General features: G+C 38.3%; 1 protein-coding gene across 12 annotated transcripts in view; it reads right to left on the reverse strand.

Moving 5' to 3' along the window:
• Nucleotides 1–14,734, reverse strand: part of LOC111847263 (uncharacterized) — a 28,909-nt gene that overhangs the window by 7,011 nt on the left and 7,164 nt on the right. For 8 of the 12 annotated variants that reach the window (XR_011989242.1, XR_011989241.1, XM_072708910.1 and 5 more), the window contains 27 exons: nt 13,739–13,854; nt 13,392–13,516; nt 13,113–13,248; nt 12,893–12,993; nt 12,510–12,639; nt 11,720–11,874; nt 11,563–11,614; nt 11,228–11,302; nt 10,576–10,700; nt 10,297–10,432; nt 10,077–10,177; nt 9,702–9,831; nt 7,075–7,229; nt 6,918–6,969; nt 6,275–6,399; nt 5,996–6,131; nt 5,776–5,876; nt 5,395–5,524; nt 4,605–4,759; nt 4,448–4,499; nt 4,113–4,187; nt 3,466–3,590; nt 3,187–3,322; nt 2,967–3,067; nt 2,586–2,715; nt 1,224–1,378; nt 1,055–1,115 (listed from right to left, as the gene is read on the reverse strand). Coding sequence is in view for 9 of the 12 variants with exons in the window: in XM_072708910.1 (XP_072565011.1) it covers nt 1,055–1,115; nt 1,224–1,378; nt 2,586–2,715; nt 2,967–3,067; nt 3,187–3,322; nt 3,466–3,590; nt 4,113–4,187; nt 4,448–4,499; nt 4,605–4,759; nt 5,395–5,524; nt 5,776–5,876; nt 5,996–6,131; nt 6,275–6,399; nt 6,918–6,969; nt 7,075–7,229; nt 9,702–9,831; nt 10,077–10,177; nt 10,297–10,432; nt 10,576–10,700; nt 11,228–11,302; nt 11,563–11,614; nt 11,720–11,874; nt 12,510–12,639; nt 12,893–12,993; nt 13,113–13,248; nt 13,392–13,516; nt 13,739–13,854 (3,071 nt within the window). In the remaining 3 variants the exon portion in view is untranslated. Of the gene's footprint in view, nt 1–717; nt 797–1,054; nt 1,116–1,223; nt 1,379–2,585; nt 2,716–2,966; nt 3,068–3,186; nt 3,323–3,465; nt 3,591–4,112; nt 4,188–4,447; nt 4,500–4,604; nt 4,760–5,394; nt 5,525–5,775; nt 5,877–5,995; nt 6,132–6,274; nt 6,400–6,917; nt 6,970–7,074; nt 7,230–9,701; nt 9,832–10,076; nt 10,178–10,296; nt 10,433–10,575; nt 10,701–11,227; nt 11,303–11,562; nt 11,615–11,719; nt 11,875–12,509; nt 12,640–12,892; nt 12,994–13,112; nt 13,249–13,391; nt 13,517–13,738; nt 13,855–14,734 lie in introns of all 12 variants that reach the window. The other 4 variants (XR_011989243.1, XM_072708914.1, XM_072708912.1 and 1 more) reach the window with 3 other exon arrangements.

The following is a 14,734-nucleotide window of genomic DNA, read 5'->3' on the forward strand; positions in this document are numbered from 1 at the left end:
TCAGTTTCTGTTAATAAACTCCGTTCATCCTGTGAGCCGCAAGTGAATCATCCATCACCTTTCCCCGCCTGCACGATGCCCCGCCCTTGTGACAGAAACCCTCAAGTCCGTGACATTAATGTGTTAAAAAGAGTTATCCATGGATTTCCATATTTTAGGTTTTCCATGGATCTTCATGACTTAAACAGCCAGACCTAGTAAGGCAACCATCCAGCATACATACACAAGTTACTTAGATTCATTAAGAAAAGAGAGAGAACACTACTAAACGGCCAATTATCCCAGCATGGATTAGCAAACATAATTCTATTCCCCCTGGGATCAATAAAGTTAATCTTAATCAAATGAATGACAGAAACCACATATGTGCAACACTTTTTTCTGTTTCACTTGGAGGGGTGCAATTTGACAATACACGTATTCCCCACTTTACAAACGTTCACGCTATGCCACTTCACTTTTACGAAAGACCTACATTAGCACCTGTTTTCACTAACCAAAAGAAATCCAAAAGGCATCCTCGCTTTTGTGAAAAAAGTGGAAAAGACAAAATATATATTGTTTAGAATTTGTTTAACAATGAGCCATTAATGGAAATACAGTCCCAATTTGGCAACTTAGCAACATGGAGGAGTTGGTCCCTAAAAGGAATGCAACATCGATAATATGGAACTTGTTCGGATTTTCTAAAACTGACACTGCACAAACAATAGTTACTTGCATTATCTGTAAGAGGTAAACTTCAAATGTCAGATAGCAACACACCGAACTTTCTAATCTCTTCACATGAAAACACCTGAAAGAGAATGCAGAGCATGTTATTCTTTTAGGTTTTCTAATCATATAGGGCTATATATTTTAACAAAAAGGAAATAGTTTGGTTGTACTGTTCTGTAATGTGCACAATAATCTTAAAAACCAACATTAAAAAGAATTGTGATAAGATTGTGGATCATGATCCTGCCTAAAATAAATCATGTATGATATTTTTGCCATATCAACCACCCCTGTCTTCAATTAGCATTTAAATCAATAAGCAAATTAGAGTATCTACCTGTTCTCTACAGATCTCGGAGCATTCACATCATGAAGATGTTCTTCAGTGGCATCCGTCACTAAAATGGATTTCAAAAGTAAAATAAAAAATAAAACTTTAATCTTTGATAAATGTTAAATATTTCCTGCTTTACAATTTCAATCCTCGATGATTTCATATCTCCTACCTTCCTTCATTCCTTCATTGCTCTTGGAAGAAATGACAGATAGACCCCTGGAGACTCTGCTTAGATTGGGTTTAGGTTGTTGGCATCTCCTCCTGCCCAAAGAACCAGTTTGGGCCTTTTTAGGGATTGTCTTTCCATTTGAAGAATCTCTAGTACTGAGACACAATAAATGGAGATTTATCATAGACGACTGTGTTTGGGTGCTGCAGGCATGCAAAATTTTTCTTGACACAAACATTGCTATTGTTTTGTATATCAACTTTGATTACTAGTTTAGCAGGTGAAGTAGATGCTATCAGAATAACTAAAATTAATTTACCAGATGCCCTCCCCCACCTATCAACCTGTATCTCTAACCCCCAACACACTCTCCCCAGCAGTTGCTCTTCCCTTTGCTGTCATTAAGCTTCACTTTTGGTGCAGGTTGTTTCAAAATGAAATGGTTCCCAAATCATCACCTACACAATGTTCCTGGGAAGTTTGAAAAAGATCCATCAAATACTTTTAGGATTTATTTAGTGTGTTCAGAATGGGTGTCTGCAGAAGGCATTTGATCTTCAATTCAAATCAATAAGTTTTGATTTATAGATCAGGTGTCTTCTGCAGCTGCCCATTTTTCTTTGCAAACATTTGCTGCTGCTGCTTCAGTTTTGGTGTGCTTTGTCTCAAAATGAAAACAGTTGTAGATCTACAGTATATCCGTGTAATGTTTTGGTGAAGTGGTAATGAAATCCATCAAATACTTTTTGAGTTATCGTGTTAACTAGATAAGTAACCCAAAAGCCTATTTATTCCAGTGTTTACCCTACCATTATATTAGGGGGATGCCCCGCCCCCCCCTTGAAGGTCAAGTAAATTTTATTTAAATTTATAAAATTTTATTTTCTATAGTACCAGATCACAACAGAAGTCATTTAAGGTTACTTTTCCTATAGAATGGGTCTATACATTGTCATTTTATTAAACAAACTAAATAGTCTTATGTTATTTATCTTATTTACACAACAGCTTGTCATTTTTGTCTTTACAAGGTCACGCGTTTCCAATTCTCCTCTACTCTCTGTATCGCGCATGGCGGAGTTCCGCCCCGATGTGTGCGCACAGACTCGTGTGCACACACACAGGTGAGCACACTCCCACCAGCAGGCAGAGAGCTTGCGTCGGAAAATATGTCACGTCAAGCACCTGAAAACCAGACAGAAACATCTGCATTTTTTTGACTGCTGTCATTACAAGAATCACATGAACACCATGAATCCTGTCAGTGTCCATCTGCCCCCCCACCCCCAAAGTTGTAAACCTAGGGGAAACACTGTATTCTCTGTCTGGGGAATACAGTAATGAAGCCATTAAGGGTCTTACCATGCTTCCTCATGTCCCAGGTTTTGACTGTCAAATTGTTTCTCTTTTTGAGTATTGGTGAATGAATTTTCCAAATCATCTCTCCCCTCAAACACAGTGGGCAAGGAAGCTTTGGCCGCAGCATTTGTTACTGTTGAGAATAAGATAATAAAATCCATAAAGGCTTAAAAATCCACGTATCATTTTCATGATCTACAGAGATGGCAGCTGTAGAAGTATCTGAATAAAGTACATAAAGAGATAGACATTAAGCTACTACTAGGTTAAACATATGAAAAATGAGAGAACAAGTCGGGAGGGGGTTTAAATGAATAAAAGGGTCAAGACAACGGGAAAACATGTATACAGTCACCCCACTTTGCTTTTTCACAGGGGCCTTACTTGTTGGTGATACATCACTGCTTTGTTGGATTTGTGCCACTTGTGCCAAACTCGGAATCTGGTTGCTCCTCTCCAGAGAATGGTCCATAATATCTGTACCCCTACAATGCATTACTATGTTAAATAGTGTTATCCATGGATTTACATATTGAATCAAAATGTTCAAGGACAGTGCCTGACCCAGTAAATAAGAACAGATGCTGCTTCTTCAGGGTCCTACCTTGACATTTCATCCTGTGTCCAATTCTGCCCACTTGAGTCTTTTTCACTGTTTTCTGGGCGGACATCCTGAACGTATTTAATGGCACTTTCATCATGCACTGTGTCCATTTTAACACCATCTGGAGAACTACTGGCTGCAGACAAAACGGTTAAAATCTCTTTATTGCAAAGCTGGAACTATGAAAATCTAGAAAAAGTTCTGAAGACTGAAAAAACAAGAGCAGATAATATATGGCCAAAAAATATTACCAATCCTTATATCAACATAAGTTATTACCACTGTATTCTTTTTCCTGGCAACTCTTTTTGGCAGTAATGCTAGTCAGGGTACATGCTTCTCTAGGTCTGTGTTGGATTGAAGGGCTTGAGTTGAATAGATCTTCATGACTTAAACAGCCAGACCTAGTAAGGCAAGCAACCAGCATACATACACAGGTTACTTAGATTCATTAAAAAAAAAAGAGACAGACTAACAGCCAATTACCCCAGCATGGATTAGCAAACATAATTCTATTCCCCCTGGGATCAATAAAGTTAATCTTAATCAAATGAATGATAGAAACCACATATGTGCAACACTTTTTTCTGTTTCATTTGGGGGTGTGCGATTTGACAATACACGTATTCCCCACTTTACAAACATTCACGCTACGCCACTTCACTTTTACGAAAGACCTACATTAGCACCTGTTTTCACTAACTGAAAGAAATCCAAAGATCATCTTCACTTTTATGAAAAAAGGAGGAAAGAGAAAATAGACTTTAGAATTTGTTTACCAGCAAAACAATTATAGAAATTCAATCCCAATTTGGCAATGTAGCGACATGGAGAAGTTGGTCCCTAAAAGTAATGCGACGACATCGGTAATATGGAACTTGTTCGGATTTTCTAAAACTGACACTGCACAAACAATAGTTACTTGCATTATCTGTAAGAGGTAAGCTTCAAATGTCAGATAGCAACACACTGAACTTTCTAATCTCTTCACATGAAAACACCTGAAAGAGAATGCAGAGTATGTTATTCTTTTAGGTCTTCTTACCTTATAGGATATATATTTTAACATAGGGGAAATAGTTCATTGGTTGTACAGTTCCGCAATGGGCACAATAATCTTAAAAACCAACACTGAAAAGAACTTTGATAAGATTGTGGATCATGATCCTGCCTAAAATAAATGATGTATGATATTTTTGCCATATTACCCACCACTGTCTTCAATTAGTATTTAATTCATTCAACAAATAAGACTACCTACCTGTTCTCTACAGATCTCAAATCATGAAGATGTTCTTCAGTGGCATCCGTCACTAAAATGGATTTCAAAAGTAAAAGAAATAAAACTTTAATCTTTGATAAATGTTAAATATTTCCTGCTTTACAATTTCAATCATTGGTGATTTCATATCTCCTACCTTCCTTCATTCCTTCATTGCTCTTGGCTGAAATGACAGATAGACCCCTGGAGACTCTACTTAGATTGGGTTTAGGTTGTTGGCATCTCCTCCTGCCCAAAGAAGCAGTTTGGGCCTTTATAGGGATTGTCTTTCCATCTGAAGAATCTCTATTACTGAAACACAATAAATGGATATATATCATAGACAACTGTGTTTGGCTGTTGCAGGCATGCAAATTTTTTCTTGACATAAACATTGCTATTATTTTGTATGTCAGCTTTGATTATTTGTTTAGCAGGTCATGCAGATGCTGTCAGAACAACAACAATGAATTTACCAGATGCCCTCCCCCACCTATGAACCTGTATCTCTAGCCCCCAATACACTCTCCCCAGCACTTGCTCCTCTGCTTCCTGTCAATAAGCTTCACTTTCGGTGCAGTATGTCTCAATATGAAATGGTTCCCAAATCACCTACACAATGTTCCTGGGAAGTTTGAAAAAGATCCATCAAATACTTTTAGCTGTTATTTGCTGTGTTCACAAAGGGTGTCTGCAGAAGATACTTGATCTTTGATTCAAATCAATAAGCTTTGACTTATACATCAAGTGCCTTCTGCAGCTGCCCATTTGTTCCTTGCTAACATTTACTGCTGTTGCTTCAGTTTTGGTGTGCTATGTCTTTTTGTGAAGTGGTTATAAAATCCATCAAATACTTTTTGAGTTATCGTTTTAACTAGATAAGTATCCCAAAACCATATTTATTCTCACTCTGGGGAATACAGTAATGAAGCCATTAAGGGTCTTACCATGCTTCCTCGTGTCCCAGGTTTTGATTGTCAAATTGTTTCTCTTTTTGAGTATTGGTGAATGAATTTTCTAAATCATCTCTCCCCTCAAACACAGTGGGCAAGGATGCTTTGGCAGCAGCATTTGTTACTGTTGAGAATAAGATAATAAAATCCATAAAGGCTTAAAAAGCTGCATATCCTTTTCATGATCTACAGAGAGCGCAGCTACAGAAGTAACTGAATGAAGTATACAAAGAAATCGACATTAAGCTACTACTAGGTTAAAAAAATATAATATGAGAGATCAAGTGGGGAGGGGGTTTAAATTAATAAAAGGGTCAAGACAACGGGAAAACATGTATACAGTCACCCCACTTTGCTTTTTCACAGGGGCCTTACTTGTTGGTGATACATCACTGCTTTGTTGGATTTGTGCCACTTGTGCCAAACTCGGAATCTGATTGCTCCGCTCCAGAGAAGGGTCCATAATATCTGTACCCCTACAATGCATTACTATGTTAAATAGTGTTATCCATGGATTTACATATTGAATCAAAATGTTCAAGGGCAGTGCCTGACCCAGTAAATAAGAACAGATGCTGCTTCTTCGGGGTCCTACCTTGACATTTCATCCTGTGTCCAATTCTGCCCACTTGAGTCTTTTTCACTGTTTTCTGGGCGGACATCCTGAACGTATTTAATGGCACTTTCATCATGCACTGTGTCCATTTTAACACCATCTGGAGAACTACTGGCTGCAGACAAAACGGTTAAAATCTCTTTATTGCAAAGCTGGAACTATGAAAATCTAGAAAAAGTTCTGAAGACTGAAAAAACAAGAGCAGATAATATATGGCCAAAAAATATTACCAATCCTTATATCAACATAAGTTATTACCACTGTATTCTTTTTCCTGGCAACTCTTTTTGGCAGTAATGCTAGTCAGGGTACATGCTTCTCTAGGTCTGTGTTGGATTGAAGGCCTTGAGTTGAATAGATCTTCATGACTTAAACAGCCAGACCTAGTAAGGCAACCATCCAGCATACATACACAGGTTACTTAGATTCATTAAAAAAAAAAGAGACAGACTAACAGCCAATTACCCTAGCATGGATTAGCAAACATAATTCTATTCCCCCTGGGATCAATAAAGTTAATCTTAATCAAATGAATGATAGAAACCACATATGTGCAACACTTTTTTCTGTTTCATTTGGGGGTGTGCGATTTGACAATACACGTATTCCCCACTTTACAAACATTCACGCTACGCCACTTCACTTTTACGAAAGACCTACATTAGCACCTTTTTTCACTAACTGAAAGAAATCCAAAGATCATCTTCACTTTTATGAAAAAAGGAGGAAAGAGAAAATAGACTTTAGAATTTGTTTACCAGCAAAACAATTATAGAAATTCAATCCCAATTTGGCAATGTAGCGACATGGAGAAGTTGGTCCCTAAAAGTAATGCGACGACATCGGTAATATGGAACTTGTTCGGATTTTCTAAAACTGACACTGCACAAACAATAGTTACCTGTTCTCTACAGATCTCAAATCATGAAGATGTTCTTCAGTGGCATCCGTCACTAAAATGGATTTCAAAAGTAAAAAAAATAAAACTTTAATCTTTGATAAATGTTAAATATTTCCTGCTTTACAATTTCAATCATTGGTGATTTCATATCTCCTACCTTCCTTCATTCCTTCATTGCTCTTGGCTGAAATGACAGATAGACCCCTGGAGACTCTACTTAGATTGGGTTTAGGTTGTTGGCATCTCCTCCTGCCCAAAGAAGCAGTTTGGGCCTTTATAGGGATTGTCTTTCCATCTGAAGAATCTCTATTACTGAAACACAATAAATGGATATATATCATAGACAACTGTGTTTGGCTGTTGCAGGCATGCAAATTTTTTCTTGACATAAACATTGCTATTATTTTGTATGTCAGCTTTGATTATTTGTTTAGCAGGTCATGCAGATGCTGTCAGAACAACAACAATGAATTTACCAGATGCCCTCCCCCACCTATCAATCTGTATCTCTAGCCCCCAATACACTCTCCCCAGCACTTGCTCCTTTGTTTCCTGTCAATAAGCTTCACTTTCAGTTAGGCCTGTCGCGATAGTCGATAAATCGATTAATCGCACGATAAAAAAAATGACCTCGATAATTTTTCCGGCCGCGATAATTTCATTTGCATACTTGTTTGTTATCCGCGACTGAATGACAACTCTTGTTTCCTTAGAGTAGGAGAAGCGAACCCTCTTGTCAGTTGCATTGTCTTTTGTGTGGGGAGCAGAGCATGTGAGCGGAGCGGAGCGTGTGCGAGGAGCGGAGCGGGCGGAATTTGGTCAGAGCGCGGAGCGGGTTTTCTAATTAAGGCTGGAGCGGTCGCTTTGTCTCGCTCCAATTTCGCTCCGATACCGCTCACACTACAATTCTGAGGCGTGCCCAAATCTACCCAGAATTCATCTGTACAATTATCAAGACTGTTACACAAATTGGCCAAGATGGAATTCGCAAAGTATTTCACAAAGGAAACTGATAAATCATACAAGTGTACTATTCTTATCAAACGTATAGATGACAAGAATGTACAGCAAGAACAACAATGTGGTGAAACTGTTTCAGTGAGTAAAGATTCACTTTGGAATCACTTTTCTCAGAAACGAGTGTGCTACGCGAACAAGCGGAAGCCAGAGCAAAACGCGTGCAAGTTTTATATGGTTGTAGCATATCAAGTCTATAAAGTAAATTAAAGTATAAAAGGCTATAAAGTAAATATTGGTAATCAAATAAATTCGTTTTGTCATTCAAAGTAGGTCTAAGATTTTTTTTTTTATTTCACGTAACGTAAAATTTTATTTTAGAGACGTGCTGCATCAACAGAAAAAAATTGAGGAATTTAAAACGTGTCTGTATATTCTTTAGGCTATTAAACCCACTGATTCCTTTATTTGTAAGCCTATTTTTGTGTGGGGAATGCCATTTCCAAACCTGTCCGTTATTGCCGATAGGTTGCTTAAAAATAAATATTTTCTGTTCTGACTGGCAATGTTGCCGTTGCTCATATTTCTTTATGACATAAGGCTTCGGTTTAAGGTGACATTTGTTAGGCATGCAGATTATTTGTCCCTCTTTTAAATTGGAGCGAGCGTGGAGCGATTTGACTGGAGTGGGAGGACATTTTAGTGGAGCGAGGAGCGGTGTTGAGCGGAGCGGCTTAGTGCGAATTAGAGCGGAGGAGCGGGCGGAGCCAACAGCCTCGTGAGCGAGGAGTGGAAATTCTCACCGCTCCGCTCCGCTCACATGCTCTGGTGGGGAGGCAGCGCTTGTCAGTCACATGGACTTTGTGTGGGAAGGCGGGAGTGCTTGAGGTGACTGCAGAGAAGAGCAAAAAGACGAGATGCAAGTTGTGACATGGAATTGGTTTCAAAGCCAAACGCGACAGCTGCCGTGTGGGAGCACTTCGGATTCAAACCGAATGACCGTGGTGAACGACTTTTTTGCATATGGCTTGAGGCTTTTTGTTTGTTTGTTTACAAAGGTCCTAACAGGCAGTTTTGCCTGTTATGGAATGCATGTTGAGCCTATTGTTTAATATTTTTTGAAGTTCAATTTTGTTTACATCCATTTTATTTATTGTTTTTGGTATTTATTCAAGTGCATTTTTTGTTAACAGAGACTGAGAGTCCATTGCTTTTATTGCTTTTGGTTGTTTTGTTCATTGTTATTGTGGATATTTAAAATGTTTTCATTTTCAGTGTTAAATAGTCTAAAAATAAACGTTTTTGAATTTTGAAAGGCGTATGTGTATTATTATGCCATTATCATTATTCTAGATGAAAATGGTCTCAGATCGACAATATTATCGTTTATCGCGATAATTTCTTGGACAATTTATCGTCCAGCAAAATTTGTTATCGTGACAGGCCTACTTTCGGTGCAGTATGTCTCAATATGAAATGGTTCCCAAATCACCTACACAACGTTCCTGGGAAGTTTGAAAAAGATCCATCAAATACTTTTAGCTGTTATTTGCTGTGTTCACAAAGGGTGTCTGCAGAAGATACTTGATCTTTGATTCAAATCAATAAGCTTTGATTTATACATCAAGTGTCTTCTGCAGCTGCCCATTTGTTCCTTGCTAACATTTACTGCTGTTGCTTCAGTTTTGGTGTGCTATGTCTTTTTGTGAAGTGGTTATAAAATCCATCAAATACTTTTTGAGTTATCGTTTTAACTAGATAAGTATCCCAAAACCATATTTATTCTCGCTCTGGGGAATACAGTAATGAAGCCATTAAGGGTCTTACCATGCTTCCTCAGGTCCCAGGTTTTGATTGTCAAATTGTTTCTCTTTTTGATTATTGGTGAATGAATTTTCTAAATCATCTCTCCCCTCAAACACAGTGGGCAAGGAAGCTTTGGCAGCAGCATTTGTTACTGTTGAGAATAAGATAATAAAATCCATAAAGAGCTGCATATCCTTTTCATGATCTACAGAGAGCGCAGCTGCAGAAGTAACTGAATGAAGTATACAAAGAGATCGACATTAAGCTACTACTAGGTTAAAAAAATTAAATATGAGAGATCAAGTGGGGAGGGGGCTTAAATTAATAAAAGGGTCAAGACAACGGGAAAACATGTAAACAGAGTCACCCCACTTTGCTTTTTCACAGGGGCCTTACTTGTTGGTGATACATCACTGCTTTGTTGGATTTGTGCCACTTGTGCCAAACTCGGAATCTGGTTGCTCCTCTCCAGAGAAGGGTCCATAATATCTGTACCCCTACAATGCATTACTATGTTAAATAGTGTTATCCATGGATTTACATATTGAATCAAAATGTTCAAGGACAGTGCCTGACCCAGTAAATAAGAACAGATGCTGCTTCTTCAGGGTCCTACCTTGACATTTCATCCTGTGTCCAATTCTGCCCACTTGAGTCTTTTTCACTGTTTTCTGGGCAGACATCCTGAACGTATTTAATGGCACTTTCATCATGCACTGTGTCCATTTTAACACCATCTGGAGAACTACTGGCTGCAGACAAAACGGTTAAAATCTCTTTATTGCAAAGCCGGAACTATGAAAATCTAGAAAAAGTTCTGAAGACTGAAAAAACAAGAGCAGATAATATATGGGCAAAAAATATTACCAATCCTTATATCAACATAAGTTATTACCACTGTATTCTTTTTCCTGGCAACTCTTTTTGGCAGTAATGCTAGTCAGGGTACATGCTTCTCTAGGTCTGTGTTGGATTGAAGGGCTTGAGTTGAATAGATCTTCATGACTTAAACAGCCAGACCTAGTAAGGCAACCATCCAGCATACATACACAGGTTACTTAGATTCATTAAAAAAAAAGAGACAGAACAATACTAACAGCCAATTACCCCAGCATGGATTAGCAAACATAATTATATTCCCCCTGGGATCAATAAAGTTAATCTTAATCAAATGAATGATAGAAACCACATATGTGCAACACAGTTTTCTGTTTCATTTGGGGGTGTGCGATTTGACAATACACGTATTCCCCACTTTACAAACGTTCACGCTACGCCACTTCACTTTTACGAAAGACCTACATTAGCACCTGTTTTCACTAACCAAAAGAAATCCAAAGATCAGCTTCACTTTTATGAAAAAAGGAGGAAAGAGAAAATAGACTTTAGAATTTGTTTACCAGCAAAACAATTATAGAAATTCAATCCCAATTTGGCAATGTAGCGACATGGAGAAGTTGGTCCCTAAAAGTGATGCGACGACATCGGTAATATGGAACTTGTTCGGATTTTCTAAAACTGACACTGCACTAACAATAGTTACTTGCATTATCTGTAAGAGGTAAGCTTCAAATGTCAGATAGCAACACACCGAACTTTCTAATCTCTTCACATGAAAACACCTGAAAGAGAATGCAGAGTATGTTATTCTTTTAGGTCTTCTTACCTTATAGGATATATATTTTAACATAGGGGAAATAGTTCATTGGTTGTACAGTTCCGCAATGGGCACAATAATCTTAAAAACTAACACTGAAAAGAACTTTGATAAGATTGTGGATCATGATCCTGCCTAAAATAAATGATGTATGATATTTTTGCCATAATACCCACCACTGTCTTCAATTAGTATTTAATTCATTCAACAAATAAGACTACCTACCTGTTCTCTACAGATCTCAAATCATGAAGATGTTCTTCAGTGGCATCCGTCACTAAAATGGATTTCAAAAGTAAAAAAAATAAAACTTTAATCTTTGATAAATGTTAAATATTTCCTGCTTTACAATTTCAATCCTCGATGATTTCATATCTCCTACCTTCCTTCATTCCTTCATTGCTCTTGGCTGAAATGACAGATAGACCCCTGGAGACTCTACTTAGATTGGGTTTAGGTTGTTGGCATCTCCTCCTGCCCAAAGAAGCAGTTTGGGCCTTTTCAGGAATTGTCTTTCCATCTGAAGAATCTCTATTACTGAAACACAATAAATGGATATATATCATAGACAACTGTGTTTGGCTGTTGCAGGCACGCAAATTCATTCTTGACACAAACATTGCTATTATTTTGTATGTCAGCTTTGATTATTTGTTTAGCAGGTCATGCAGATGCTGTCAGAACAACAACAATGAATTTACCAGATGCCCTCCGTCACCTATCAATCTGTATCTCTAGCCCCCAATACACTCTCCCCAGCACTTGCTCCTTTGTTTCCTGTCAATAAGCTTCACTTTCGGTGCAGTATGTCTCAATATGAAATGGTTCCCAAATCACCTACACAATGTTCCTGGGAAGTTTGAAAAAGATCCATCAAATACTTTTAGCTGTTATTTGCTGTGTTCACAAAGGGTGTCTGCAGAAGATACTTGATCTTTGATTCAAATCAATAAGCTTTGATTTATACATCAAGTGTCTTCTGCAGCTGCCCATTTGTTCCTTGCTAACATTTACTGCTGTTGCTTCAGTTTTGGTGTGCTATGTCTTTTTGTGAAGTGGTTATAAAATCCATCAAATACTTTTTGAGTTATCGTTTTAACTAGATAAGTATCCCAAAACCATATTTATTCTTGCTCTGGGGAATACAGTAATGAAGCCATTAAGGGTCTTACCATGCTTCCTCATGTCCCAGGTTTTGATTGTCAAATTGTTTCTCTTTTTGAGTATTGGTGAATGAATTTTCTAAATCATCTCTCCCCTCAAACACAGTGGGCAAGGAAGCTTTGGCAGCAGCATTTGTTACTGTTGAGAATAAGATAATAAAATCCATAAAGGCTTAAAAAGCTGCATATCCTTTTCATGATCTACAGAGAGCGCAGCTACAGAAGTGACTGAATGAAGTATACAAAGAAATCGACATTAAGCTACTACTAGGTTAAAAAAATAAAATATGAGAGATCAAGTGGGGAGGGGGTTTAAATTAATAAAAGGGTCAAGACAACGGGAAAACATGTAAACAGAGTCACCCCACTTTGCTTTTTCACAGGGGCCTTACTTGTTGGTGATACATCACTGCTTTGTTGGATTTGTGCCACTTGTGCCAAACTCGGAATCTGATTGCTCCGCTCCAGAGAAGGGTCCATAATATCTGTACCCCTACAATGCATTACTATGTTAAATAGTGTTATCCATGGATTTACATATTGAATCAAAATGTTCAAGGGCAGTGCCTGACCCAGTAAATAAGAACAGATGCTGCTTCTTCAGGGTCCTACCTTGACATTTCATCCTGTGTCCAATTCTGCCCACTTGAGTCTTTTTCACTGTTTTCTGGGCAGACATCCTGAACGTATTTAATGGCACTTTCATCATGCACTGTGTCCATTTTAACACCATCTGGAGAACTACTGGCTGCAGACAAAACGGTTAAAATCTCTTTATTGCAAAGCTGGAACTATGAAAATCTAGAAAAAGTTCTGAAGACTGAAAAAACAAGAGCAGATAATATATGGGCAAAAAATATTACCAATCCTTATATCAACATAAGTTATTACCACTGTATTCTTTTTCCTGGCAACTCTTTTTGGCAGTAATGCTAGTCAGGGTACATGCTTCTCTAGGTCTGTGTTGGATTGAAGGGCTTGAGTTGAATAGATCTTCATGACTTAAACAGCCAGACCTAGTAAGGCAAGCAACCAGCATACATACACAGGTTACTTAGATTCATTAAAAAAGACATAATACTACTCTGACACCCCAATTACCCCAGCATTATGTGTTTTAATGTATGTGCTAGAACCTAAATTAAATTAAAATGAATAAAATGATTGCGTTAAAATCATTAGTATTGCTGTCATATTCACCATACAAATGAATGCAATGAAGAATAATGGATAACTACCTATTGAGTTCGCAATCCACATTCTCCGGTTCCTCCACAAAATCGTCCCCAGGTGTGATTATCTGGCCAGCCTTCTTAACCTCTTCCCTATTCAAAATGGCTGCTTCATCTTCAACCTATAGCATAAATGACAGACACGAGCATGTGCACATACACATCATCCTGAAACATACTGAAATCACAGTCTTCTTAGGGCATTTTCACACCTATAGTTCAGGTCCGAATCAGTTGATGAGTTAGTAAACTTGTAGCATTTTCCCTTCATTCGGTTTGGTTTCTCACAGAGAAATATCCAAGCAAAGCAACAATGCACCACTACGAACCACATGAGAATGTTCATTCTGCTTACTGGTCAGATTTGTCTGCAGTGGGAGCAAGAAAGTAAATACAGGAAGAAGGTCCTGTGTCCTGGTCTATGCAGTTGAACCTCTCAATTTTAATGCTCTGTTGCCTCTGTTTTTTTTACTTTCACAAGGGATTGTTCAGTGGACCATTCAACTCCTCTCCTTCAGCCGCTGACTTAACATTTTGAAAGCTTCAGTGTTTTTTTGAGTTGTTTTTAGGCAACATACCTCACTGCTAGACCAAGTAAGCCTTCGGTTCTCATTTCTCCTTCTCTGCCTAGCTCCTGCTACTGCTTTGCGTGCTCTGCTGCATCCCAGAATGCAAAGCACACCTGGCTACGGGAGCCATGTAGCTCAAACTCGCAGAGTACACCTAGAAGTTGGGTCGGATCACGTTCACACCACAAACAAACTGGAGAAGTTTGTTTGGAACCAGACGGAGACCACCTCCTCTCAAGGGTCTCAGTATGGTTCTTTTGGTCTGCACCCGAATGCAGTTACTGTGCTCACACCTGCCCAAACGAATAGCAACCATGGGGAAATCGAACCAGAGTCTATTTTAACCAGACTAAAAAGTGCTGCTGTGATAACACCCTTAGTCTCTCCACAAGAAAAATGTACCCAAAACTTTGGGACACACAAGTCACAGAAC

Source organism: Paramormyrops kingsleyae, chromosome 2, assembly GCF_048594095.1.
Source record: "Paramormyrops kingsleyae isolate MSU_618 chromosome 2, PKINGS_0.4, whole genome shotgun sequence".
Lineage (NCBI taxonomy): Eukaryota > Metazoa > Chordata > Actinopteri > Osteoglossiformes > Mormyridae > Paramormyrops > Paramormyrops kingsleyae.